Genomic DNA, 27,619 nt, shown 5'->3' on the forward strand with positions numbered 1-27,619 from the left:
GGCGGTCTGAGGCCAGCCCCGCCCCACCTGTCCCTTTTCCGGGGATTTTTAGCCCAGGGGCCTGTCCCTGCTGGGCCATTGGCCCGGCAGGCCACAGCAAGGAAGAAGCATCAGAGTCTGGGCGCAGAAGGGTTTCTGGACTCGCTTTGGGTCCCCGCCTGGGCTCCCGGCCAGGTGGCCCCCGACCTGTGACCCCCTCAATCCCCTGGAGATGCTGGTCCCTGGGTAAGTCCCTGCCCCACCCGGGAGTCCCGAGTCCGGTTAGGTCGGGAGGGAAGGACATGATTCATTCAGGCTGACCGCTGACCAGGAGTTCCTGCATGTGCCGGGCCGGGAGCCTCAGACTGTGACATCCGAGCCCTCACCCTTTCCTCTGGCCCCAACCTCCCTGTGACTTCAGTCTCACCCCTGCGTGATCTCCCACCGCTTTGGGGCATCCCCACCCCACCCCACTGTCCCACTGTCTCTGGAGATAAACCCCGTCTCGCCCCTGAAATCGCCCCACCATTCCGCTCATACCCCTCCAGCCCGCCTCATTCATTCTGCGGCGTGTGGTGGGCGCTTTGCAGAGGGGGTGCAACACGGGTGAGCAGGTTGCTGCTGGCCGGACCCCCATGGAGCTTTGTTCTGGGGGGAGGTGGTGAACTGTACGGCTACCCGGAGAAAGGCTGATTCCATAAGGGGTCCCCGTGCGTGAAGCAGCTGGTGTGTGTGTCATGGGATGGGGGTACCAATGCCCTAGGCAGCTGCGGGGTCCAGGAAGAAGAGGAGGAGGAGGAAGATGAAGCACCAGCCCTGCTAGAGGAAGGGAAAGGCTGCTTGTGGGAGAGAACTGGGCGAGAGACAGGGGGGTGGAGGGTTGCAGTTTGGGGGTGAGGGACCCCATGTCTTGTTGGCTTGGCAGCTCACTTTATCCTTTTTGCTTTTCATAGTATTTTTTTTTCTTTTTGGGTCACACCCCATGATGCTCAGGGGTCATTCCTCAGGGGTCACTCAGGAATTACTCCTGGCGGTGCTGGGGGATGCTATGGGATGATGCTGGGAATCAAACCCGGGTCGGCCGCGTGCTAGGCAAATGCCCTACCCGCTGTACTATCTCTCTGGCCCAGTTTTTGTTTTTTTTGGCCACGCGCAGCAATGCTCCGGGTTGACTCTTGGTCCTGTGCTCAGGAGTCACTCTTGGTGGTGCTCAGGGGCCACCCCTTTGTGCCGCGGAGTCAAGCCGCTGCCTGATTTCTCTGGCCTCTCTTTTCACCTTGTTCTTTTTGTTTGTTGGGGGTACCCCTGGCTGTGGGGGTGCTGAGGGACTCTGAGGATGCCGGGGATTGGTCCAGAGCGCCCTCTGAGAGGCAGGGACTGTCACCGCTTGAGCTGTCTGCCCCCCTCTTCTTATCGCGCATGTGTGTGTGTGTGTGTGTTTGTGTGTGTGTGTGTGTTTGTGTGTGTGTGTGTGTTTGTGTGTGTGTGTGTGTGTGGAGGGAGTGTGTTCATGCCATACCCCAGCAGTGCTCAGGGCTCACTCTGGCTCTGTGGTCAGGGATCACTCCTAGTGGAGCTCTGGGGACCGTGTGGGGTGCTGGGGATTGAACTGGGGTTGGCCACGTGCAGGGCAAGCACCCCACCTGCTAAGCTCTTTCTCCCCCGCCACTGCGCCCCTAGTCTGCCCGTAGTCCCACACCCCCATGCCCCGTGCATATGTCCCCTCCCTGCAGTGCTCCTGGAATAGGAGCTTTTCTACCTGGTAGCTGACAAGACCTTCCGTGGTCCCTCTCCAGCCTATGCGGGCGGCAACAGGGGGTCCCTACTCAGGGCGGGCACCCTGCTGCCTTTGCAGAGACCTCCTCTAGGGGGCGCCGCCCCTCCGCCTTCAGGGGTGGGCTGTGCCCGTACTGCCCCAGGCAGGCCCCGCAGAAACCCTCTCTCGCTCTGCAGAAGGCCTTGGTCAGCTGCCTCCTGCTCCTGGCTCGTGACCTTGAACATGACAGAACTTCTCTGAGCTTTAGTTTTTGTTTCTGAAATTCGCCTAAGAAGACCTACTGAGAGGAGACAGCACAGCGGGTGTTTGCCTTGCATGTGGCCGGCTCTGGATGTTCGATCCTCGACATCCCAGAGGGCGCCCCGAGCCCCACCGGGAGTGGTCCCTAAGCCCAGAGCTCTGAGCACTGAGCCCTGAGCACAGCTGGGGGGCCACCCAACCCTCCCCCCACCCAGTAAGTAGCACTTCAGAAGTTGAATCATGTAACATGGGTGTCGGGGCTAGCCTGCAGTTAAGGCTCATGCTTCCTTGCATCAAACCCCATTTTCCATCCCTGGCACCACATGGTTTCCTCGCATCGTCAGGTGCAGCCCTAGAGGCCTTTAAACACCTGTCCCCCTCCCCCCCACCACCGCTGGGAGTGCCTGAGAGATCCCAAATGGTACCACATCCTCAGCCTGCTTAGCCAGAGATCAGTTGGGGGGGGGAGGGGAGGGCCTGAGCGCTTTTGAGAAGCATGCCCCCCCATGCCCCCAAATGGCAGCAAAAAGATAGCACAGCAGGTCAGGCGCTTGCCTGGCCCGGGGCGGCCCCAACCCTGGCACCTTGTGAGGTCTGAGCCTGCCAGGAGTCAGCCCTGAGCACTGCCATCACTGTCACTGTCACTGTCCTCCGATATTGTTCATCGATTTGCTCGAGCGGGCACCAGTAACATCTCCATTGTGAGACTTGTTGTTACTGTGTTTGGTGTATTGAATACGTCACAGGGAGCTTGCCAGGCTTTGCCGTGTGGGCGAGATGACTCTCGGTAGCTAGCCGGGCTCTCCGAGAGGGGCGGAGGAATCAAACCCGGCTCAGCCGGGCTGGCTGCGCGCAAGGCAAACGCCCTACCGCTGTGCTATAGGGCGCTATAAACCAAAGCAAACCAAAAGTTGTTGGCATGGAGTAAAACGAACAGCCCATCCAATTCATCTTGTTTGGGGGTCACTCCCACAGGGGGGTCCCTGCCGTGCGTGTGCCCTTAGAGCCATCTCCTGGACTGCATGTTTGAGTCTTGCATAGGTGCTGGGGAATACGGTGATGCCATCGAGCCAGTGGGGACACTGAGGCACAAAGCCTTCTCTCCCCTGACGGCTCCTCCCACACCACACGATCTCCGCCAGCCTGTCTTCCTCCTCCCCAAATTTCTGTAATGAGCAGACACTGGCTTTTGTAATTCTGTGTTCTTGAGGCTTCCTTCCTCCCTCCCTTCCTTCCTTCCTTCCTTCCTTCCTTCCTTCCTTCCTTCCTTCCTTCCCTTCCTCCCTTCCTTCCTTCCCTTCCTCCTTCCTTCCTTCCTTCCCTTCCTCCTTCCTTCCTTCCTTCCTTCCTTCCTTCCTTCCTTCTTTCTTCTCCTTCCCTCCCTCCCTCCCTCCCTCCCTCCCTCCCTCCCTCCCTCCCTCCCTCCCTTCTTTCCTTCCTTCCTTCCTTCCTTCCTTCCTTCCTTCCTTCCTTCCTTCCCTCTTCCTGCCTGCCTACCTGGCTTTCCTTCCTTCCTCCTTCCTTCCTTCCTTCCTTCCTTCCTTCCTTCTTCTCCTTCCCTCCCTCCCTCCCTCCCTCCCTTCCTCCCTCCCTCCCTCCCTTCCTTCCTTCCTTCCTTCCTTCCTTCCTTCCTTCCTTCCTTCCCTCTTCCTGCCTGCCTGCCTACCTGGCTTTCCTTCCTTCCTTCCTTCCTTCCTTCCTTCCTTCCTTCCTTCCTTCTTTCCTTCCTTCCTTCTTTCTTCTCCTTCCCTCCCTCCCTCCCTTCCTCCCTCCCTCCCTCCCTCCCTCCCTTCTTTCCTTCCTTCCTTCCTTCCTTCCTTCCTTCCTTCCTTCCTTCCCTCTTCCTGCCTGCCTGCCTACCTGGCTTTCCTTCCTTCCTCCTTCCTTCCTTCCTTCCTTCCTTCCTTCCTTCCTTCCTTCCTTCCTTCCTTCTTTCTTCTCCTTCCCTCCCTCCCTCCCTTCCTCCCTCCCTCCCTTCTTTCCTTCCTTCCTTCCTTCCCTCCCTCCCTCCCAAAACAGGGAAACGGTTCCTACCTTGCAGGTAGAAGCCCAGATGGGATTGTGTGTCGGTGCTCTGTCCCCAATGGTCATCCCAAAGAAGAAGAGCTGGGGATGATTTATTACCGATTGAAGGGCAGCAAGCGACTCTCTTTTTGTTTTTGGTGCTCAGAGCTTCCTCGTGGCTCTGTGCTCAGGGATCAGTGCTGGCAGAGTTCAGGGAATCAGACCCCCTCTGGGAACAAACCCAGGTCAACTGAGTGCAAGGCTGTGCCCGATGACACTGTCCCTTATCTTAATGACTGCCTCTGGGCTGCACAGCCTTCAGACAAATTCCTGTCCCTTCCTTGGGCTTCAAGTTTCTGGGTGTCTTTTTTATTCCCCCCACTGAACGGGTTTAAACCTGGGAAATGAGTGTCAGGTATGGATGTGTGGTCAGGATGGTGAGGGTCATGTTGGGATTGATGGGAATGGCTGATGAGGGGGTGCTCTGTGTGTGTGTGTGTGTGTGTGTGTGTGTGTGTGTGTGTGTGTGTACCCGTGTGCACCTGAATCCACTTATTGTTTTTTTTTTCTGTTATTTGGACCACACCTGATGATGCTCAAGGGTACCTCCTGGTTCTGCACTCAGGAATCAATCCTGGCAGTGCTGAGGGGACCATAAGGGAGACTGGGGATTGAACCCAGGTTGGCCGCATGCAAAGCCAGCATCCTACCTTCTGTACGATCACTCTGGCCCCTGAATCCACCCATTTATATATGACAAGCAATGTGTGTGTGTGTGTGTGTGTGTGTGTGTGTGTGTGTGTGTGTGTGTGTGACCGCCAGGTTGTCTTTGTGCACCTAATGAGCTTCTGAAAGTTTTTCAGTTTGGGGCCCGAGAGATAGTTCTACTCTCAGTGCTTCTTGCAAATAACCAACCCTGGTTCGATCCCTGGCACCACATATGGTCTCTAGAGACCCACCAGGAGTGATCTCTGAGCATAGAACCAGGAGTAAGTCCTGAGCACCACTTATGTTGCCCAAAGACCAAAAAATAAGGTTTTGGGTTTTTTTGGTTTTTTTTTTTTTGGTTTGGGGGGCTATCCCTGGCAGTGCTCAGGGGCTACCCCTGGCTCAGAGCTGAAGTTGAGGTTTGTTGTAGCGGTGCTTGGGGGACCATGTTGTATCGGGGCGCTGAACTGGGGCTCCTGCAATGCCCTCCTTTGAGCCATGTCCGTGCTGAACTGTTGTGTAATATCACTCTGGGTGAGGCCTTGTACTAAGCTTTGAGGCTTTGCAGTGGCTTCGACCAAGGCCGTGATCAGGGCCAGCTGCAGAGACACGCTTCCCGACTCTGGCCCTGTAAGGAGTTCATGGACAGTTGAGGCTGTGAGGTTGGAAGGGTGGACAGTCAGTGTTGGACCATATAATCATCAGACGCAGAAGTTTCCTTGGGGGCAAAGTTAAGAGGCCCCCACTTTTTTGGGGGGGAGGGTAAGGAGAAATAGCTATCTGATATTTGCAAAAATGATCAAGGGGAGGGGCTGGAGCCATAGCACAGCCGATAGGGCATTTGCCTTGCATGAGGCTGACCCAGGTTCGATTCCCAGCATCCCATAGGGTCCCCCTAGCACCACCAGGAGTAATTCCTGAGTGCAAAGCCAGGAGTAACCCCTGAGCATCGGCGGGTGTGACCCAAAAAGCAAAAAAGGAAAGAAAGAAAATGATCCAGGGGGATGAGGCCATAGGCAGGGTGGAGCGGCTGCTTTGCATGTTTGAAATCCTGAGTGTTCCCGGCCACACCCTGTCCCCCAATGGAACGTGACAGACAGGCTTGGGGCCACACCTGGTGGCCTTGAGGGATGACTCCCTACAGGGTGCTGGGGGGGAATCTCCTGCCAGTGACTCAGCCTGGGGTTCCCACATGCAAAGCAGGTGCCTGGCCTGTTGAATTGTCTCTGGCCCAGGAAAAATACCCTTTGGCTGAGCACTTCCCTTATTCTCTGTTATTTCTTGTGTCTTTATTATTTGTCTCCCTTTGACTTCAGTGTCACTGCTGTGATCAGAGCTTCACGCAGCTGAGCTGCTCACACATTCTCAGCCAAGGCGCTCGCCCATGTCACACAGTCACACGTCAGGCCACTAACAGTCTGGATTCCTTTTGTGGTAGTGATTGCCGGGTATCACACTCTTTTTTTTTTTTTTTGCTTTTTGGGTCACACCTGCCAATGCACAGGGGTTACTCCTGGCTCTGCACTCAGGAATCACCTGTGGCGGTGCTCAGGGGATCATATGGGATGCTGGGAATCGAACCCGTGTTGGCCATGTGCAAGGCAAACGCCCTACCCGTTGTGCTATTGCTTCAGCCCCCACACTCTTTTTTTTTTAATTTTTTTTTTTATGAATTCACCTTGAGATATAGTAACAAAAATCTCATGTTTGAACTTTGATCATATGGTCATCCAACACCCATCCCTTCACCAGTGCACATTTTCCACCTCAAAATCCCCTAGACTCTCCCCCACCCCATTCCACACCTCCCCTTGCCTGTGCGGCAGACAGTTTGCAAAATACTCTTTCTCTACTTTAGTTACCTTTGATATTTCAAGACCAGTCGCACCACCCCCCATACCTGCCGAAAATGCACGGCTAGACAGTGTGGGTTTATTTATTTATTTATTTATTTATTTATTTTTGCTTTTTTGGGTCATACCCGGCGATGCACAGGGGTTACTTCTGGCTCTGCACTCAGGAGTTACTCCTGGCGGTGCTCAGGGGACCATATGGGATGCTGGGAATCGAACCCGGGTCGGCCGCGTGCAAGGCAAACGCCCTACCCGCTGTGCTCTCTCTCCAGCCCCTAGACAGTGTGTTTTGCATTGCTTGTTATGGATATAATATAATGTCGTGCGGCTTTGTAGAACTCTTGCAGAATTCGAAGGAATTCTCGCTCAAGGAATTTTAAGATTTTTAATAATTAAGGTCTAAAGAAATCGCTGCAGCAAGTTGCTGGGTGTGGACCACACTGTGCGTGCGTGTGTGTGTGTGTGTGTGTGTGTGTGTGTGTGTGTGTGTGTAAGGGTCATACCCAACTGTGCTCAGGACTTACTCCTGGCTCTGTGCTCAGAGATCGCTCCGCTGGCGGTGTGAAAGGCAAACACTTTACTCGCTGTCCTATCACTCCGGCCCTGGGTCACACTTTTAGTTGACATATGAGGAAGTGGCGGTTGTAGTGCTAACCAAGGGGTGGCTGTGGTTGTGTGTGGGGGGGGGTAGGTTTGCGTCACTTTTTGTGGCGTTTGCACACACCTGGCTCCTGAAACTCACCTGCGACAGCCACGACCAGAGCGGAGCTGCCTGACACACATCAGGTACCGATGGGACACAGGGATGGGGGATATTTTGTTTGTTTAGGTTTTCAGACCATACCAAGCAAGGCTCAGGGGTTACTCCTGCCTCTGTGCTCAGGGGGTCACTCCTGGCAAGGCTTGGGGGATCCTATGTGGTGCCAGGGATTGAACCTGGGTTGGCCTCACTCACTCAAGGGGAGTGCCTTAACCCCCATCTCGCTATCTCGCTAGCTTTTATTTAGTTTTGGTTTGGGGCCGCCCAGGCAGTGCTCGGGGGACCATGGGGTGGTAAGGGATCAAACTTGGGGCTCCAGCTTGCAAGCCGGGAGCTCTACTCTTCATTCTTTTTTTTCTTTGGTGTGTGTTTTGGGGACCACACCTGGAGGTGCTTAGTGGATACTCCTGTCTCTGCACTCAGGGATCACTCCTGGCCAACTCAGAGGACCATAGGAGGTGTTGGGGATAGAACCCAGGTCAGCCGCGTGCAAGGCAAACACTTTCCCAGCTATACTATCGCTCCAGTTCCTACTTTAAAAAAAAAAAATTAGGGCTGGAGCGATAACACAGCAGGGCGTTTGCCTTGCACGTGGCTGACCTGGGTTCGATTCCCAGCATCCCATATGGTCCCCCTGAGCACTGCCATGAGTGATTCCTGAGTGCAGAGCCAGGAGTAACCCCTATGCATTGCGCCAAGTGTGACTCAAAAAGCAAAAAAAAAATTTTTAATTGATTTATTTTTGTTTTTTTTTTTGGGGGGGGGTCACACGCAGCAATGCTCAGGGCTTCCTCCTGGCTGTGCTCTTAGGAATTGCTCCTGCCCATACTTGGGGGACCATATGGGGTCCTGGGGAATGCACGGTCAGCTGCGTGCAAGCAGTTACCCTACCCACTGTGCTATCGCTCTGGCCCCAACTCATCTCATTTTAATCTCATGAGCATCCTTGCCAGGCAGGTTTTTAGCCCCTGCACTGTTTCTCTGGGTCCTCTTATTGTCTTTTATTTGTATTTGTTTGTTTTTTGCTTTTTGGGTCACACCTGGCAATGCACAGGGTTTACTCCTGGCTCTGCACTCAGGAATTACTCCCGACAGTGCTCGGGGGACCATATGGGACGCTGGGAATCGAACCCGGGTCGGCTGCGTGCAAGGCAAACATCCTCCCCGCTGTGCTGTCTCTCCAACCCCTCTCTTTTATTTTTTTAACTGAGGTTCAGGGTATACACTAGAAGGAGCTTCAGTTGTATAGGTTGACAAATATCACACGTGCCCACCGGTATGACCCGCATCAAGTTGTAGCTTTACCAAAACCCAGAAGTTGCCTTCCAGAAGTTGTCACCTCTTGGCCAATTCAGATTTTGGGGGGGCATGAATGTGGAGCTCCAGTACTGTACTATAGCTCCAGTCCCTACTTTTTTTTTTTAAGAAATTTTAATTTATTTATTTTTGTTTTGACGAGTCACATGTGGCTATGCTCAGGGGTTTCTCCTGGCTCTGCACTTAGGAATTATTCCTGCCCATACTTGGGGGACCATATGGGGTGCTGGGGAATGAACCTGGGTTGGCTGTGTGCAAGCAAACACTCTCCCTTCTGTACTATGCTCCGGCCCCTGGCCCCTACTTTTGTATAAATGCAATCCATGATGTTGGATTGGACAAACTGGCAGGCTACCGAATGTAACCTGCCCACACGGCAGAGTCTGGCAAACTCCCCTTGGTGTACCCAATATGCCAAATACCAGTAACAATGATGGGTCTCATTCTCCTAACCCTGAAAGTGCCTTGAAATATGGCACTTTTTAAAAAAAATCTCAGGGCTAGGACGAAGGAGACGTTACTGGGGCCTGCTTGAGGCAATCGACGAACAACTGGATGATGGTGATCGTGATTGTGATGATGTTGGCACCAGATTCAGAAAGGGATGAGAAAGAATTCAGTATCCCCCACAGACCTGCGCTCCAGCTCTCGGGATGGCACCCTGGGGGTCGTGGGAACCCCTTCTCTGGCTTCCTCCCCCCGCCTTTGTCTGTGCAGCACTGGGAATGACCCCTGGGAGCACTGTCAGCTTCCTAGGAGACATCTGGGAGCATTGTCAGATTCGTGGGAGACCCCTGGGAGCACTGTCAGCTTCCTGGGAGACATCTGGGAGCACTGTCAGCTTCCTGGGAGGCATCTGGGAGCCTTGTCAGCTTCGTGGGAGACCCCTGGGAGCACTGTCAGCTTCCTGGGAGACCCCTGGGAGCACTGTCAGTTTCCTGGAAGACCCCTGGGAGCACTGTCAGCTTCCTGGGAGACCCCTGGGAGCACTGTATGCTTCCTGGGAGACCCCGGGAGTATTGTATGCTTCCTGGGAGACCCTGCGAGCACTGTCAGCTTCCTGGGAGACACCTGGGAGCACTGTTTGCTTCCTGTGTGTCATGGGTTTTTGAGGAGCACCAGCCCTGAGAACATCATCTCTGGTTGGGACTTTGACCCGCCCGAAACCCCCCTCTAGACACATCACCCCAGGCCAGTCCTAAGCGCTGGCCCAGATGCCTGTGATCCTACAGGCCAGATGACCCCTCCTGAGACCTCCCACACCCCTCTCTGCCCTGGGCTCCCTCCACAAGGTCAGGGCGGACAGGACAGACACAGACGGGGGACAGGGGACAGGAAGTCGCGACTGGCTGCTTGAGATCCTCAGAGTGGCGGCCTCTGGCCTCTGTGGGCACCTCGGGGGTCTCAGCTCTTGGTGGTATTGGGGGAGGCTCCCCCTGTATACTGCAGTCTGAACGGAGGAGGCTTTTCTCAGCCTCCTGGTTGGCAGCCTCAGGGCTGGCATTTAGTGGTTCAAATCACTGGCTTTGGAACCCGACCGACCGACCGACCGACTGTCTGGGTGCGTCTCCCGGCTCTGCCACTTGGCTGGGCCCCCACCCTACCCTGCCCAGCCTCCGGGTCCTTCTCTGGGAAGGAGGGTGGGGATCCCGGGGCTGCAGGGGCGAAGACATCAGATAAGGCTGGCTAAGAGTATCCCCACACAGCGCCTGGCCCAACTCTGACTCCAGTCAATGATAGATGTCGCTTCCTTATTAGTAGCTTGTCCCCAGGATGGCTGGGGGGGCGGGGGCAGCCGGCCTGTGACTGGAGGCTCACATGCCACCTTGGCCGGAGGGGTGCAGGGTGCATACACGCGGCCTCACGGTCACCTCCCAGAGGACGCGGCTGGCCCACCCATGGCAGGGGACCCGCGGGCGCCCCCCCCTTGCCCTCTAGGCTGCCACCTTGCCCGACCTTCTCTTCTCCAGGCTCTGAAAAGAGAAGTTCCCCCCAGGGGTCGGCCGCGCCCCTTCCTGTCCCCGCCCCGCGGGCTGCCCCAGGCTGGTGTTAGTGGCAGCCCCAGAACCCGGACCGTGGGGTGCTGGTGAGGCCTGGCCCGGGCGGCCCGCCGTGTGACCCTGAGCACCCCCAAGCCTCCGCCTGCCCACGCTTGCCATCGCCATCTCTCTGCCTGCACCCCCCTTCCTCTCCCGGAGTCTCCAGGATGGTGAGGTAAGGGCCCGGGGGCACAGGGGGTGACGGTGGGAAAGGGGGCAGGGGGTAGGGGACCCCCCCACTTCAGGCCCTCTGGGCTCTCCCAGGTGGTTTCACCGCGACCTCAGTGGGCTGGATGCAGAGACCCTGCTCAAAGGCCGGGGCGTCCACGGGAGCTTCCTGGCGCGGCCCAGTCGCAAGAACCAGGGCGACTTTTCCCTCTCCGTCAGGTAGGTGGCCTTGCTTGCACGGCCCCTCGGACCCTTTTTTATTTGTGGGGGTCTGGAGTGTGTGTGTGGGGGGGGAAGCTCCTTCTGCAAGTGTCTCACTGCAGCGTGTCCCCCCCAAACCCTGAAGCCCTCCCCAGTGTCCCGGGTCTGGGGGCGCCCCCCACCCCGGCCCACTGGCCTCAGCACGCATGTTCTGCAGGGTGGGGGACCAGGTGACGCACATTCGGATCCAGAACTCGGGGGATTTCTACGACCTGTACGGCGGGGAGAAGTTCGCCACGCTCACTGAGCTAGTGGAGTACTACACACAGCAACACGGCGTCCTCCAGGACCGCGACGGCACCATCATCCACCTCAAGTACCCCCTCAACTGCTCGGACCCCACCAGCGAGAGGTGGGGGTGCCCGTCCCCGCCCGCTTCCTCCCCACGGCTCCCAGAAAGCCTGTGGGGGTGGGGGGTGGGCTTCTCCTGCCCTTCCCCAGCGCCCCAGATCAGCTGCACACAGACAGACAGACAGATAGATAGACAGACAGGCAGGCAGGCAGGCAGGGCGGCTCACCCTTTGACCCCCATGTTGTTAGAAAGTTCTCCTTCTGGGGCCTGACTCTGCCTGTCGTAGAGATATTCACCCAGGACGGGGGGTACAGGGATTTGAGGGGGACCCCCAGAGCCATGCATGTAGGAGACCCCTTTCAAGGCTTTTCTAGGCAATCCTGTGGGTCGGAGCGGGACTGGGGGGTCCCTATGTTTGGCTGTCTGGGTCAGGACCCGGGGCTTGGCCTCTGGACTCCCAAGTTGGGGGTGCTCAGAGCCAGTTACTCCAGGCAGTGGGAGGATCCCAGGGACCCCCAATCCCGACTATGGTGTTGCTGGTGCCCACGCCAGCCCCCCCCCCCCCACTCAGACGGGGCCTGTGAAGCCGAATCCTGCAGTGTTAAGTTTGGGTTACTCCCCCCAACCCCCCACCCCCCCGGCCTGGTCCTGCGTTTGCATCTTGCTCCCCTCAAGGGTTTGGACGCCGCGATATACAGTGTCCAGAGCTGGATGTGGCCTCCGTGGCCTGGGAGCTGGCCACGAGGCTTGGCTGAGGGCTGTCCTCACTCGGGTCGGCAGCTGGCCTGCAGTGCCTCAGTGCCTTGGGCCCTAGTTGCAGTCAGGATCTGCTTTGGGGGCGGGGCGGGGGTGGGGGGGTCAGGGGACGGAGGGGGTTGAGGGGACCGGGTGAGGAGCTGTGGGTTGTGGATACAGCTGGAAGAAGGAGGAAGTGAACAGACCACCCAACCCCCTCTAGGGAAGACTGGGGTGGGGGGGGAGGCCTGGGTTGGGAGAAGCCAGACCGGGGAGGCAGAGCTGGGGTGCTGGGGGGGGCCCAGCAGAGGCCCTCTGGGTCCCTGTGCCTGCCACCACCAGCCCTGAGGGTGGGGGACAGGCTTTCTCCAAACCTGCCCTCCCTTGCAGCGGCCTCACCCCCTCCCCATTTGCATTTCTCTCTTCAATGGTCAGGGCGCAGTCTGTGGTCACCCTGACATTTGCATGGAAACTTCCTCTTCCTGGGGCCCAGGAGAAGGGGGCCTGGTCCCTGTCCATGGCCAGGGGGGCTCTGGCCGAGCCCCGAGTGGTGGGATGGTGAGGGCACAGGGGTGGGATGGGGCGGGGGGGGGGGGGTGGTTGGGGTGCCTCTGAGGTCTCGGGCCTGAGATCCCCGCGGGGCAGGCGGGAGCTGGGGGTGGCTCAGACGGCCCCGCTCCCCCCATCCCTGCGGTTGGAAAATGCCCCCCCGCCCCCCCTCCCGTCCCTGGGCTGAGGAAACCTCACAACCTCACTTCTCACTCTCTCCCCAGAAGGACTTTTGTGTTTTTTCCATCACGTGGTTTCCTGTGGGGCCCCGGCATTGTGGGGCGACAGTTTCCTCCTGGGAAAGGGGGGACTTCGGGGAAAGGGCCGAGTTCTGCTTTCTGCTCCTTTGAGCCCCTAGAAGACCCTTTGAGCCCCGGCCTCCCCTTTGATGGTGTCATCCTGGGACCCCCGCGGCCCCCCGGTTGCCTCCCCCTGGGGGACCCCCTTCCCCCACGCTCCCTGGTGGTCTCTCCACCCCCTGCCTGGCTGGCCCTCGCCTCTGTCTCTTTGCTCCCCGGACCACCCCTGGTTTACGGGGTCCTCGAATCCTCAAGGTGCTCTCTTTTGGGTAGGTTTGGGGTCCGTCCTGGCAGTGCTTGGGAGGACCAGGTGGAGCTGGGATTGAAGCCGGGTCCCCTGCACGCCCAGCACGTGCTTAGTGGCGGTGGCTCCCCCTACCCGGGCCCTGGAGACGGTCTCAGACCCGCCAAAGGCCTGGGGTCTTGCTCTGTCCAGAACCCCAAAACTCACCCTCCGTTTCCCCATCTGTGAAAAGGGCTTGGGCGGACTCCGCAGTTTGGGGCGTCGTTTTGGGCCCACAGTCAATGGTGCTCAGAGCTTCCGCCTGGCTCTGCGTTCAGGGATCACTCCTGGCGGGGGCCCGGGTTCGAATCTGAATTGCCCGCGTGCAAGGCAAAAATGCCTTACCCGGCTCTCTCCTGCCCTGAGTTAGCATTTTTGGATCAGAAGGCCCGAGACGCGCTCACACACACACACACACACACACACACACACACACACACTCACACTCACACTCACACACACAGGGCCGGGCTCAGGGCTGACTCATTTTCCCAGTTCTTCTCTGGGGTCTCTGCTCAGCCCAGTCCAGAGACTGCGGCCCCACTTTTCTTTTTTTGTTGTTGTTTTTTGTGTCACGCCCGGCAATGCTTAGTGGTTCCTCTTACCTCTGCGCTCAGGAATTACTCCTGGCGGTGCTCAGGGGACCCTATGGGATGCTGGGAATCGAACCTGGGTCAGCCGCGTGCAAGGCAAACGCCCTCCCCGCTGTGCTATTGCTCCAGCCCCACGTGGCCCCACCATTTCACACCCCCATCATCTCTGCCTCCTCTAGGTGGTACCATGGCCACATGTCCGGGGGGCAGGCGGAGACGCTGCTTCAGAGCAAGGGGGAACCCTGGACGTTTCTGGTGCGTGAGAGTCTCAGCCAGCCCGGGGACTTCGTCCTCTCGGTGCTCAGCGACCAGCCCAAGGCCGGCCCGGGCTCGGCGCTCCGGGTCACACACATCAAGGTCATGTGTGAGGTGAGGAGGCCGCAGAGGCTGGGGGCAGCCTGGGAGAGGTCGTGGGGGGATGGGGGGGCGGGGTGTCCCTGCCATAGTCTGGTGGGAAGGTGATGACGACTCTGACTCCCCTCAGCAGGGGGGTCGCTACACGGTGGGGGGCGCCGAGACCTTCGACAGCCTCACAGACCTGGTGGAGCACTTCAAGAAGGTGGGCATCGAGGAGGCGTCGGGGACCATGGTCTACCTGCGCCAGGTGAGGGGCGCTGGGAGGCTCCCGCCCTCGCAGCATCGGCTTTCTCTCCATGGGGGGGGGGAAGCTCATCTGTCCCCCCTCCCTCCATCCTCCCCCATCAGCCCTACTACGCCACGCGGGTGAACGCGGCGGACATTGAGAACCGGGTCTTGGAGCTGAACAAGAAGGCGGAGTGCGAGGACACGGCCAAGGCTGGCTTCTGGGAGGAGTTTGAGGTGAGGCTCCGGCAGGGGGGGTCCCCAGTCCCTCATCGGACCCTGCTGTTATTCACTCGGGCTGACGCTCCCTCCCCCTCCCACCCCCGCTGCCCCCAGAGTCTGCAGAAACAGGAGGCCAAGAACTTGTACCAGCGCACCGAAGGGCAGCGGCCCGAGAACAAGAGCAAGAACCGCTACAAAAACATCCTTCCCTGTGAGTGTGGCCCACCCCCCTTCCGTCCCCCACCCCAGGATGCCCGGGCCAAACCGGGTTCGATCCCCAGCATCCCATAGGGTCCCCCGAGCACTGCCGGGAGTGATTCCTGAGTGCAGAGCCTGGAGTAACTCCTGTGCACCGCTGGGTGTGACCCAAAAAGAAAAAAAACAAACTTTGCTTTACCTAAAAAACAACCACCACTACCACCACCACCACAACAACAAAAGGCACAGGCCTTAACCTGCTATTTCTTTTTTTTTTTTTAATTTTGCTTTTTGGGTCACACCTGGCAATGCACAGGGGTTACTCCCGGCTCTGCACTCAGGAGTTACTCCTGGCGGTGCTCAGGGGACAATATGGGATGCTGGGAATCGAACCCAGGTCGGCCGCGTGCAAGGCAAACGCCCTATCCACTGTGCTATCTCTCCAGCCCCAACCTGCTATTTCTAAGGGTCAACACCTCCATCTTTCCTATGCCTTCTCCTCTGCTCCTCAAAGATTCCTCTGTTGGGGTTGGGAGCGCGCAGAGAAATATAGTGTACAGGGCTGAAGGCGCTTGCTTGCACACACAGCCCTGTTCAAATCCCCACTATGGCGTAGTGTCTCCCGAGCACTGCCAGGTGTGAGCCCTGATTCCCGCCAGCTGTAGCCACAAAACAAAAGTCAGGGCTGGAGTGATAGTACAGCAGGTAGGGCGCTTGCCTTACATGTGACCCACCTGGGTTCAGTCCCTGACACTCCCCTCAAAAGGCCGCCCCCCAGCCCCACCAGAAGTTTTCCTGAGCATCGCTGGGTGTGGCCCCCAAACCAAATTAAATTCATCAATGGCCTGCTGGGGGCTGAGAAGAGGCCTCCCAGGCCAGGAGTGTGTGGTTTGCAATGGAGGAGCACCAGGCTCCATCGCTGGCGGTAAGGTCTGGCCCCCAAACCAAATCACCCATTGGATCTTCCTGGCTTTTGTCGGAACCCTTCTGCGCCCTACACCCCACTCTGAGGCCCAACCCACCAGCCGGGTGCTGGGTGCCCCAGGCTGCCAGCACAGAGCTCTGACCTCTGCTTCCTCTCTGCCCCTGCCAGTCGACCACAGCCGCGTCGTCCTCCAGGGACGGGACAGCAACATCGTGGGTTCTGACTACATCAATGCCAATTACGTCAAGGTCTGTCGGGTGGGCGGGCAGGCGGGTGGGGGTGGGGGTGCCCACCTCCTGTGGGGTTCCCTACCTCCCCGGGCGTGGGGGGCTCTGGATCCAGAGCTGGAACAGGTGTGGGGGCCTGGGGAGGGACTCAGGGTCCTCTGTCTCTCCCCCTGCATGCAGAATCAGCTGCTAGGCCCCGATGACAACGCTAAGACCTACATCGCCAGCCAGGGCTGCCTGGACGCCACGGTCAATGACTTCTGGCAGATGGTGTGGCAGGAGAACACGCGTGTCATCGTCATGACCACCAGAGAGGTGGAGAAAGGCCGGGTAGGACCTGGGGCCCCACCCATTCCCTGTCGTCCTGGTAGCCGGATACAGAGGCACAAGGCCGCCTCATAGGGCACGCTCTGACCTTTGTGGGAAACGGGGGCCCAGAGGCGTCTCCGATCCCGGCTTCCAACTGGGGAAGGCACCTTGTCCGCAGACCCAGATTGTGTGTGTGTGCTTGTATGTGTGTGTATATGTGTGTGTGCACGCATGTGAGTGTACATGTGTGGATGTAGGTGCAATGTTGCGTGCGTGTGCGCGTGTGTGTGTGTTCTGGTTTTGGTTTTTGGTTCATACCCTGTGGTGCTCAGGGCTGGCTCCTGGCTCTGCTCTCCGGGATCACTCCTGGCGGGTTCCAGGGATCCTGGGAGGTGCTGGGGACCCGACTTGGGTTGACCACGTGCCAGGCTGACACTTGGTTTGTTGGACTCTCTCTGGCCCTGTCTATGTTTGGTGTTTGGGGGTTACTCCTGGCTCTGTGCTTGGGGGTAGTTCTCGACAGTGGAGGACTGAATTATGTTCTTAGAAAAAGAACCAGGGCCTCCTACCTGCAAGCCTGTACCTGGAATTTAACCTGGGGGGGGGGGGGTCCTGCTTCCAAAACAGGGGCTCAGCCCTTTGATTTAGTTAGGTTTTTATTTAGCTTACTTAGTTGGGTTTTTATTTATTTTTTTGCTTTTTGTATCACACCCGGTGATGCACAGGGTTTACTCCTGACTCATGCACTCAGGAATGACTCCTGGCAGTGCTCGGGGAACCCTATGGGATGCTGGGAATCGAACCCGGGTCAGCCACGTGCAAGGCAAATGCCCTCCCTGCTGTGCTATCGCTCCAGCCCTGCTTATTTATTTATTTGACTTTGTTCATTTATTTTTTACAATTCCATTTGCCATTTCTTTAATATTGTTAGAGCAAATGATATAAAATAAATTTTTTTTTATTTTTAAAAATATTTTTATTAGTGAGATATCATGAGGTACAGTTGTAGACCCACAAATTCTTGTGCCTGGGTTTCAATTATACAATGATCAAGTACCCATTCCTCCACCAGTGCCCATTTCCCACCACCACGGGTCCCAGTATTCCTCCCACCACTCATCCCCCCCCCACACCCTGCCTCTGTGGCAGGGCATTCCCTTTTGTTCTCTCTCTCCTTTTGGGTGTTGTGGTTTGCAAAAGAGGCATTGAGGGGCGATCCTGTTTGGTCTATAGTTTCAGCCTGCATCTCCCATCCCGGGAGGATCCTCCCAACACCCTTTATTTGGTGCTCCCTTCTCTATCTGAGCTCCCTTTTCCCCTAGCATGTGTCAGCCCTGCTTATTTAGTTTGTTTTCCTTTCTTTGGTTTGTTTTTGTTTCCGGGCCACCTTCTGGGCGATGCCCAGGGCTTGCTGTTGGCTCTGTGCTCAGGGCTCATCCCGCTCATCCTGGCACCATCCTGTTTGGATGCTCAAGCATGGACACCCTATGTGGTGCCGGGATTCAACCTGGGTTGGTCCCAGGCAAGTCAGGCATCTCCCGCTGTGCTGTCGCGGGCCCTGTCCCCTCACTCCCTGCCTTCCCACCTCTCCTCAGTGGTCTCTCTGGAACAGCCCCCTCCTCCTCACCCCCCTGCCCGGGCCTCCCCCTCCAGAGCCCCCGTTGCCTGTGACTGACTCTGTAGCGCCTGTTTCCTCTCTGTGCCTCAGCAGCGCCTCACCCCTCCAGCCCCGCTTTCCTCCCCTCGCTCCCCATCTCCCAGACCTCCTCTGCTAGGGGCTGACTTCCTCTCCCCACTGTCACTGTGCCCCCTCTTCTCTGTTGCAGACCCAGCTCCAAGCTCCCTCCTCTGAGAAGCCACCTCTGAATTCCTCCCTAACTCTCAGGGGATCCAGCCCTCTCCCTCCACCCATTTTTTTTTTCTTTTTTGGAGCAACGCTTTCTGGCGATGCATAGGAATTACTCCTGGCCCTGGCGGTGCTCAAGGGACCACATGGGATGCTGGGAATCGAACCCGGGTCAGCCATGTGCAAGGCAAACACCCTCCCCGCTGTGCTATCGCTCCAGCCCCACCTCCACCCTATTCCTCTTTTTTTTTTTTTTTTTTTTGCTTTTTTTTGGGTCACACCCGGCGATGCTCAGGGGTTACTCCTGGCTCATGCACTCAGGAATTGCTCCTGGCGGTGCTCGGGGGACCATATGGGATGCTGGGAATCGAACCTGGGTGGGCCATGTTGGCTGTGTGCAAGGCAAATGCCCTACCCGCTGTGCTATTGCTCCAGCCCCTCCACCCTATTCCTGCGCAGCTTTCCCTGCTCGCCGGACTCTGGGGCTGCTGGGGCCATAGGCTCGTGTCTGGGGGTCCATGGCCTCAGCCCAGTGTGCACCCCGATACCGATCACGTGAACTGGAGCAGAGCAGGTCTGACCCATGGTGGGTGACTGAGCAAAGACCAGATCGAGGCCAGACTTGGAAACTTCATCTGCATTTTTATTTATTTATGTATGTATTTATTTATTTATTTATTTTTGCCTTTTGGGTCACACCTGGTGATGCACAGGGATTCCTCCTGGCTCTGCACTCAGGAATTACTCCTGGCAGTGCTCGAGGGACCCTATGGGATGCTGGGAATCGAACGCAAACACCCTCCTCACTGTGCTATCATTCCAGTCCCCATCATCTGCGCATTTTTGGTTGTTTGGAGGGTCTTCCCAGCTCAGTGCTTGGGGGATTGTGAGATGTCACGGGTCGAACCTGCGCCTGTTAGGGTTGCAAGATGATCGCAGGGTTTAGATGCTCGCCTGGCAAGCAGCTGACCGTGGTCCAGTCCCTGGCACCGCCTCCATTCCCCGGGCACAGAGCTGGGAGAAGCCGAGCAGCTCCCCCGCAAAAAGAATCTTCTGCAGAGGGCCTGGAGCAATAACACAGCGGGTAGGGCATTTGCCTTGCACGTGGGTTCGATTCCCAGCATCCCATATGGTCCCCTGAGCACCGCCAGGAGTGATTCCTGAGTGCAGAGCCAGGAGTAACCCTTGAGCATCGCCGGGTGTGACCCCCCCAAAAAAAACAAAACAAAACAAAACAAAAACCAAGAATCTTCTGCAGAACACATGCATCACCATCTGGAACCGGGCCATCACTGGGGCCTCGGCCTAGCCCCCCGAGCTCATTCTCCACCTCCTCCTTCCTTTCTAGAACAAATGTGTCCCGTACTGGCCCCAGGTGGGCACTCAGCGCGTCTATGGCCCCTATGCTGTGACCAACTGTGAGGAGCAGGAGAAAGCCGAGTACAAACTCCGCCTCTTACAGGTGTCGCCCAAAGAACACGTGAGTGTCCCCTCCTGTCCCCTCTCGGGTCTCTGTGGGCGTGGGCAGGAGCCAGGCGGATGCATGGGGCCAGGGGACCCTGACACTGTGTCCTCGGCCCAGGGGGAGCTGATTCGGGACATCTGGCACTACCAGTACCTGAGCTGGCCGGACCATGGCGTCCCCAGTGAGCCTGGGGGCGTCCTCAGCTTCCTGGACCAGATCAACCAGCAGCAGGAGAGCCAGCCTCACGCGGGGCCCATCATTGTCCACTGCAGGTGAGGAGGAGAGGGACGTCGGGGAGGAATGCAGGGGGCCCGGACCCGGGCACAGAGGCTGGAGCCCTAGTGCAGCCGGGGGGAGGGCATTTGCTTAGCATGCAGCTGACCTGGGTTTGATCCTCAGCATCCCCGCAGCTCCCCACCCCTACCCCACCCCACCCCACCCCTCCGCCGCCAGCCCAGGAGTGATTCCTAAGTGTAGAGCCAGGAGTAACCCCTGAGCATCACCGAGTGTGCCCCCCAAAAACAAAACGATGAAAGTAAAACACAACAGTGGGCTCAGAGCATGGAGTTTGCCTGGGGTTTGCTCTCTGGCACTGCAGGGTCCTCAGGGTGGTTCTGCAGCTCCCCGCCACCACCCCCCCAAAAAAAAAAAAACCATCACAGCTGACAAAGGGAACACTGGGAATATCACGAATGAGCTGCCAACCCAGCTGTGAGCAGTTTTCAGGAGAGCACCAGGAAAGCTCTCTGGTCTCTTCCGAGGTTCAGGAGGCCCCAGGACCTGTCTTGACTCTGCCCTGGTGGGTCCGTGTGCCTGGGACAACTTCCTCAAGAGACCCCCATAGTACAGGGTGGATGGGGAAATGTGTCCAGCCGCTTCCCTGCAGATGCCCAGCTGGCCAGTGGTGGACCGCCCTCCCTCACAGACCCAGGACCCCGATACTGCATCTTCTCATACCAATATGCTCGGCCTGTCTTTCTTTCTTTCTTTCTTTCTTTCTTTCTTTCTTTCTTTCTGTCTTTTGCTTTTTGGGTCACACCCGGTGATGCACAGGGGTTACTTCTGGCACTGCATCAGGAATTACTTATCCTGGTGGTGCTCGGGGGACCATATGGGATGCTGGGAATCGAACCCCAGGTCGGCCATGTGCATGGCAAATGCCCTCCCCGCTGTGCTATTTGCTCCAGCCCTCTCAGCCCGTGTTTCTTTTTCTTTTCCTTTCTGTTCATTTTTGGGCCATACTTGGCGGTGCTCGGGGCTTACTCCTGGCCCTGCATTCAGGATCTCTCCTGGTGGGGCTCAGGGTCTTTTCCTTTTTGGGTCACACCCGGCGATGCACAGGGGTTCCTCCTGGTTCACGCACTCAGGAATTACTCCTGGCGGTGCTCGGGGGACCCTATGGGATGCTGGGAATCGAACCCGGGTCGGCTGCGTGCAAGGCAAACGCCCTACCTGCTGTGCTATCGCTCCAGCCCTGGGACCCACAGACTCGTTAGCATCTGCCCTTTTGCTGGTTTGCCTCCATCTGAGGCAGGTGCCAGCCTCTGCTGCTGGTGGCACTGATGATCGTGGCAGGGGGGGGTGAGGACCCCCCATCTGGGATCCGACAGGCCCCACACGTACTCTCCATCCTGCTTCCTGCCCGGGTGCTCCCTTGCCCCCCCTCCTTCCCAGCCCATGTCCCCCCTGGGTCGTGGGGTTAATGTCTTCAGGGTGCTGGTGCTGCCTGCTACATGGGACATCCACATGGTGCCTGTCGAGATGGGGAGCTTGATGGGGCCAGAGCGACAGCACAGCAGGGAGGGTGTTTGCCTTGCATGTGGTCGACCCTTGTTCGATCCCCAGCATCCCATGGGGTCCCCCCGAGCGCTGCGATCCCTGAGTGTAGAGCCAGGAGGAACCCCTGAGCATCGCTGGGTGTGACCCCCCGCCCCCCGCAAACAAAACAGGATGGGCTGCTGGGGAGAGCTGGGGTCCCCAGACCTGAGGGGCAGAGTCCCACCGCGCAGCATCCTGGATGAGAGACTTGGGGGTGCAGGGACCCCGGCAGGCTGCAGGTTTCCACACTTCCGCCCTCATGGGCTGTGTGACCTCAGGCTGATGATTTGACATATCTGATCCCGAGTACCGCATGAGGATCTCCCTGGTTTGGAGATAAACTGTCAACCCCCGCCTCTACGTCTTTTTTTTTTTCCTTTTTGGGTCACACCTGGTGATGCACAGGGGTTCCTCCTGGCTCTGCACTCAGGAATTACTCCTGGAGGTGCTCAGGGGACCATATGGGATGCTGGGAATCGAACCCGGGTCGGCCGCATGCAAGGCAAACGCTCTACCCGCTAGGCTGTAGCCCCTCCCCCTCTACATCTTACAGTTTCTCCAGTGCCCCTGGCAGGGAATGGAGAAACGGGGAGGGTTCTTTTCCTGCCCCCCCCACCATGTGACCCTCCACTTCCTTCTTCCCACCCACCACTGTCTTGTCCTGGGCGCCCGAGGGTGGGGGGACTTGGTGGTGTTCCCCTGCCCACTGCCTTGGGGACCCCACTCTGTACTCCGGGGAGCAGCAGCCTGGCCCCGAGACCCTCCTGCTGGTCACACAGGCCAGCCCACCTCAGCGTCTTGAAAGCGCCCTGGGCTTTATTTAGACATTACAGGAAGGAAGTGGGTAGAGGGTTATTTTTGACAATCTGGGTTTGAAATGAGACAGGGCTACTCAGGGCACCCGCGCAGCGGGGATGACGACGGGGCGGGCCTGGGGTGTGGAGGGGTTCCTGGGCGGGGGGTTCTGTGGAGACCTCAAGTATCCTGCCATCCCCAACTTGCCTCTCCCAACAACTCCCCCTTCCCCAGCCCCCCCCCCCCCCCCCATCGGAGCTGTCCTTTCCTTACCACCAGGGAGCAAAGAAAAAGGGAAATGAAGCCCTGAATAGAACCGAGTTTCGCTTGGGTCAAGGCCGTGGGCAGGGACCCGAGTGCCGGGGAGCCAGTGGCAGGGCGGGCTGGGGGTCTTGCGGGGGTGGGCGGGTGCTCCTAGACCTGGAATGTGGCTGCAGAGACCAGACGGAAGGAGGGAGAATGGGAGCAGCAGGAGGTGGGTGTGGACAGAGGCTACATTTCCTGGCAAAACTGGGCTCCTGACAAGTTCCTGAAGGGCCAGGCATCGACAAGCAGGTGGCCAGGAGTCTGTGCCACTTGCCAGCCCATGACCCTTGCATGTCATGCCCACCTCTCCTCTCTCTCTCTCGTTTTTGGGCAACACCCTGTAATGCTCAGGGGTTACTCCTAGTTCTGTGCTCAGGGGTCACTCCTGGGATTATGGAATCCTGGGAGAATTGAACCCAGGTTGGCCGTGTGCAAGGCAAGCACCCTCCCCGCTGTACTATCGCTCCGGTTTATTGTGTGTGTGTGTGTGTGTGCATGTGTGTACGTTTGTGTGTGTATGTGTGCATATGTGTGCGTGTGTGTGTGTGCACGTGTAGGGGGGACTGGCACACCCAGTGATGCTCAGGGCTTACTCCTGCTTCTGTCAGAGTTCACTTTCTTTTTTTTTTTTTTTTCCTTCCATTTCTTCTTGGAATTTTTGGCCATCCCCGGAGGTGCTCAGGGATGACTCCTAGTATGGTGCTCAGGGGAACTGTGAAGTACTGGGGATCGAACCCAGAGCTCCTACATGCAATGCTGCACCCCAGTCCTTTGAGACATCTCCCCCCACCACCTAGAGTTTTGGGTTTCTTTTCTTTTTTGGGGGGGAGATGTGTGGCACACCTGAGCGTGCTCAGGGCTTACTCCTGGCTCTGTGCTCGCGGTTCACTCCAGGCAGTGCTCAGGGGACCATAGGTGGGGCCAGGATCAAACCCAGACAGCCACAAGCCAGACAAGCACCTTAATCCCTGTCTGTCTCCCTGTACCTGATCTTGTTTTTTTTTTTGTTTTGTTTTTAGACCACACCCAGTGGTGCCCAGGGCTTACTCCTGTTTCAGTGCTCAGGAAATCACTCCTGGCGGGGCTCAGGGCACCATCTCCAGTGCCGGGATGGAACCCAGGTTGGCCACCTATACGGTTAGAGCCCTGTCAGAGTCCTGAGCCTTGGTTTTTGTTTCTTTTTTTTTTTTCTTTTTGGCTCACACCCGGCGAAGCACAGGGGTTCCTCCTGGCTCTGTACTCAGGAATTACTCCCGGTGGTGCTCAGGGGACCATATGGGATGCCAGGGATCGAACCCGGTTGGTCGCGTTCAAGGCCTCCATGCTGTGCTGTCGCTCCAGCCCCCGATTTCTGTTTTTTTTTTTCTGGGTTTTTGGTTCCTTTGGTTTTGGGTTTGGGGGCCACAGCCAGCTATACTCAGGGCTGACTCCTGGCTCTGTGCTCGGGGGACCGTATGCGGTGCTGGGGCTTGAACCCAGGTGGACTGTGTACAAAGGAAGCACCGTACCCGCTGTACTACTGTTGCTTAGTCCTCCTGCCCCGAGCCTGGGCTTCCTGAGGCCGTGCCCCTGCTGAACCTGAGCACTCGCTAGCCCCCCCGCCCCCCACATTCCTTCCTGGCGGGGTGCTGGCCACTGATGGCCCCCACCCCTTTCTCCACAGTGCAGGCATCGGCCGCACGGGCACCATCATTGTCATCGACATGCTCATGGAGAGCATCTCCACCAAGGGTGAGGGGACCCTGCGGGGGCGCCGGGCTGGGTGACCAGGCGGGCTCCCCCCAACCCTCCCCCGGCACACCCCCGGGCATCTCCCTCCTTCCGGGTTTGAGTTCCCGCTGTCCTGGCTGCTCAGGGCTGGACTGTGACATCGACATCCAGAAGACCATCCAGATGGTGCGCGCCCAGCGCTCGGGCATGGTACAGACGGAGGCTCAGTACAAGTTCATTTACGTGGCCATCGCCCAGTTCATCGAGACCACCAAGAAGAAGCTAGAGGTCATCCAGGTGCGTGCAGGCCGGCGGGGTGCCCCAGGGGGAGCGCACCCCCCCCACCACCGGCCTCCCACCACTCTCTCTCTCTCTCTCTCTCTCTGCCCGCAGAACCAGAAGGGGCGGGAGTCAGAGTATGGGAACATCACCTACCCCCTGGCCATGAAGAACGCGCATGCCAAGGCCACACGCACCTCCTCCAGGTAGGTCAACCCAGCCTTGCGTGGCTTTCCAGAACTTTCCCTGTCTTTGCCAAGAAAAGGGCAGCTGGTTGGGGCTGAAGCCATAGCACAGCGGGGAGGGCGTTTGCCTTGCACGCGGCCACCCTGGTTTGATTCCCAGCATCCCATAGGGTCCTCCGAGCACCGCCAGGAGTAATTCCCGAGTGCATGAGCCAGAAGTAACTCCTGAGCATCGCCAAAAAGAAAAAAATATATATATATATAAAAACAAAAGGGCTGCAGTGCTCCACGTGCAGGAGTGGGGGGATCCCTGAGCACGGAGCAGGAAGTAATCCCTGGACCTCCAGTGGCCCGAGAGAGTGCAGTGGCTAAGGCCAGTGCCTTGCACGCAGCTGACTCGACGACTTCAATCCCTGGCATCCCATAGGATCCCCAAAGACACCAGGCCAGGACTGATCCCTGAGTACAGAGCCAGAAGTCAGCCCTGAGCACAGTGGGAAATAACCCCCTCGAAAACCAAGAAATCAGAAAGCCCAAAGACTTAATCTGCATTTATTTGGGCCCGAGAGGTGGCTCAGAGGGCTGGAGTCCACCGTTGCTAGCGGGAGGGAGGCCTGGCCTGGCCTTGAAACCTGGCACTGGGCGTGAGCCCAGAGCACAGAGCAGCGAATGACCCTCATGTACCTTTATTTTATTTATTTTTTGCTTTTTGGGTCACACCCGGTGATGATACATGGGAGTTCCTCTTGGCTCTGCACTCAGGAACTACTCCTTGCAGTGCTCAGGGGACCATATGGGATGCCGGGGATTGAACTCGGGTCGGCCTTGTGCAAGGCAAATGCCTCCAGCCCCCTTCAGTCATGTCCGAAATACTGTCCCACTCTACCGAGGTTCAAGCTTGACTTTATGCTCTGAGATGCCTTCCCCGTGGGCAATGTGTGTGGGATGGCGTGTGGGCTCCCCTTTGATCTCCCCAAGCAGCTGTCAATCAAACTGAGAGGCAGGGACCCCATGTGCCTGTGCTCCTGGCTGTGTGCTGGCCCTGGAGCCCTCCCTGAAGTCTCACTGCTGGGTGCCCGGCTGGGTCCTGGCACCAGGTCTTGACCTCACACCGCTGCCCCCTCCAACCCCCCCCACCCCCCCCAGACACAAGGAGGAGGTGTACGAGAACCTGCAGAGCAAGAACAAGAAGGAGGAGAAGTTGAAGAAGCAGCAGCGGTCGTCGGGAGAGAAGGAGAAGAGCAAGGGGTCCCTGAAGCGGAAGTGAGCTGAGCTCCGAGCCCAGGGGATGGCCCGCATGCCCAGAGTCCTGGATGCCCGCCTGCCTGTGCCCGCGGCTCTGCGCTCTCCCCGGGTGCCCTCCGGACCTCACCTGCTCGGTGACAGCCCCTCACCCCCTTCTCTCTGCAGCCTGGGTAGCGTCTGGCTGCAGACTCGGCCACCAGCCAGCGGATGCCCCGGCCTGAACCCAGTCGATTGTAATTTAAATGGCGTGTCCCTCCCTCTCCCTGACCTGTACATAACCCCGTGAGGCCCCAGGCTGGGCCCAGCCCTTCTGTAAATAAAACCCTAGAATCCGGTGAGGGGGGTCTCTGACTCTGGTGCCTGGTAGGAGGGGCCAGAGGGGAGGGGGAGAGAGCTGGAAGGGGGTACCTGGGGCCACAGACCTCTCCCAGGTCCAACTGGGTGGGCCTGAGCACCCAGCCCCATCAACCTGCAGCCACGGGGAGCCCTGATACCTCTGGGGGTGGCTTTGGACCCCTGAGACCCACCTCCTCAAATTGGAAAAAAAAGGCATAGAAGAGACTGTGGGGACCTGGGTCTGTTTTTTTTTTTTTCCTTCTTTTTGGGTCACAGCAGGTGATACACAGAAATTCCTTCTGGCTCTGCACTCAGGAATTACTCCTGGGAGTGCTTGGGGGACCATATGAGATGCTGGGAATTGTGCTATCGCTCCAGCCCTGCCTGGGTCTGTTTGGGCTGGACCAGTTCTTAGTCTTTTCATTCCTATTTTTGTTTGTTTGTTTGGGGCCTCAATGGGCAATGCTCAGGGATTACACCTTTCTCTGCATTCAGGAAACACTCCTGGCAGTGCTCAGGGGACATTATGGGGTGCTGGGAATCGAACCCAGGTTAGCGGTGTGTGAGGCAAGTGCCTCCCCAGTGCACTGTGGCTCCAGCCCTCCTGAGTCTTTGAAGGAGGAGAATGACCTTGCAGGAAGTTGTGAAGGCCCCCCCCAGAGCTGTGCCTGGAGACAGGAGCATAGACTTGGCATGCAGAATCCTGGAACTGCATCTAGTTCCCCATCGCCCTCCAAAACAGAGCTGGGAGGGGCTGAAGCAGATAGCACAGCGGGTAGGGCATTTGCCTTGCAGGCGGGCCAACCCAGGTTCGATTCCCAGCATCCCATATGCTCCCCCAAGCACCGCCAGGAGTAATTCCTGAGTGCATGAGCCAGGAGGAAGCCCTGAGCATCGTCAGATGTGACCCAACAAGAAAAAAACAAAAACAAAAAGCATATCTGGGAATAGCCCCCAGCACAGTTGGGCACAGCCTCACAAAGATGAAACAAACACAAAGATTGAACATATTAATCCCCAACAGCACCCCGTTCCCCAGCATTAAACAATTAGAAAATTCGCTTAAGGTCACGGACTACTGAACAGCGGAAGCAATGATCTATCCATTCATTTTGGTTTTTGGTCCACACCTGGCAGTCCTCAGGACTGACTCCTGGCTCTATGCTCAGGGTGGTGCTTGGAACCGTATGTGGTGACAACGATTCAAAGTGGTGTCAGCTGCATGGGTGGCAAATGCCTTACCTGCTGTCCTGTCTCCCCAGGCCTAGCAAAGAGGATTTTCACTTGGGCCCAAACTATATCCTGGAGAGGCAA

At 57.6% G+C, this 27,619-nt stretch overlaps 1 protein-coding gene across 2 annotated transcripts; it reads left to right on the plus strand.

Annotated features, from left to right (window-relative positions):
- Positions 1-133: 133 nt before the first annotated feature.
- PTPN6 (protein tyrosine phosphatase non-receptor type 6) lies at positions 134-26,276 on the plus strand. Of its 2 annotated transcripts, none has more exons than XM_056106838.1 (16): positions 134-225; positions 10,609-10,852; positions 10,942-11,064; positions 11,264-11,458; positions 14,037-14,226; positions 14,342-14,461; positions 14,563-14,676; positions 14,776-14,872; positions 15,953-16,032; positions 16,192-16,341; positions 19,515-19,646; positions 19,749-19,903; positions 24,214-24,281; positions 24,406-24,557; positions 24,654-24,745; positions 25,871-26,276. In XM_056106838.1, the coding sequence occupies exons 2-16, from the start codon at positions 10,845-10,847 to the stop codon at positions 25,989-25,991; spliced, it is 1,797 nt and encodes a 598-aa protein (XP_055962813.1). In that variant the 5' UTR covers positions 134-225; positions 10,609-10,844; the 3' UTR covers positions 25,992-26,276. The 2 variants fall into 2 exon arrangements, with proteins under 2 accessions (XP_055962813.1, XP_055962814.1); XM_056106839.1 differs by having other exon boundaries at positions 14,345-14,461.
- Positions 26,277-27,619: the final 1,343 nt, after the last annotated feature.

This window comes from Sorex fumeus, unplaced genomic scaffold (assembly GCF_029834395.1).
Source record: "Sorex fumeus unplaced genomic scaffold, SorFum_2.1 ptg000148l, whole genome shotgun sequence".
In the NCBI taxonomy this organism is placed as follows: domain Eukaryota; kingdom Metazoa; phylum Chordata; class Mammalia; order Eulipotyphla; family Soricidae; genus Sorex; species Sorex fumeus.

Coding starts and splice junctions, on each gene's coding strand:
- PTPN6 (XM_056106838.1), top strand. Junction 16,342..19,514: donor GAGAGGTGGAGAAAGGCCGG/GTAGGACCTGGG, acceptor CTTCCTTTCTAG/AACAAATGTGTCCCGTACTG. Junction 24,558..24,653: donor AGAAGCTAGAGGTCATCCAG/GTGCGTGCAGGC, acceptor CTCTGCCCGCAG/AACCAGAAGGGGCGGGAGTC.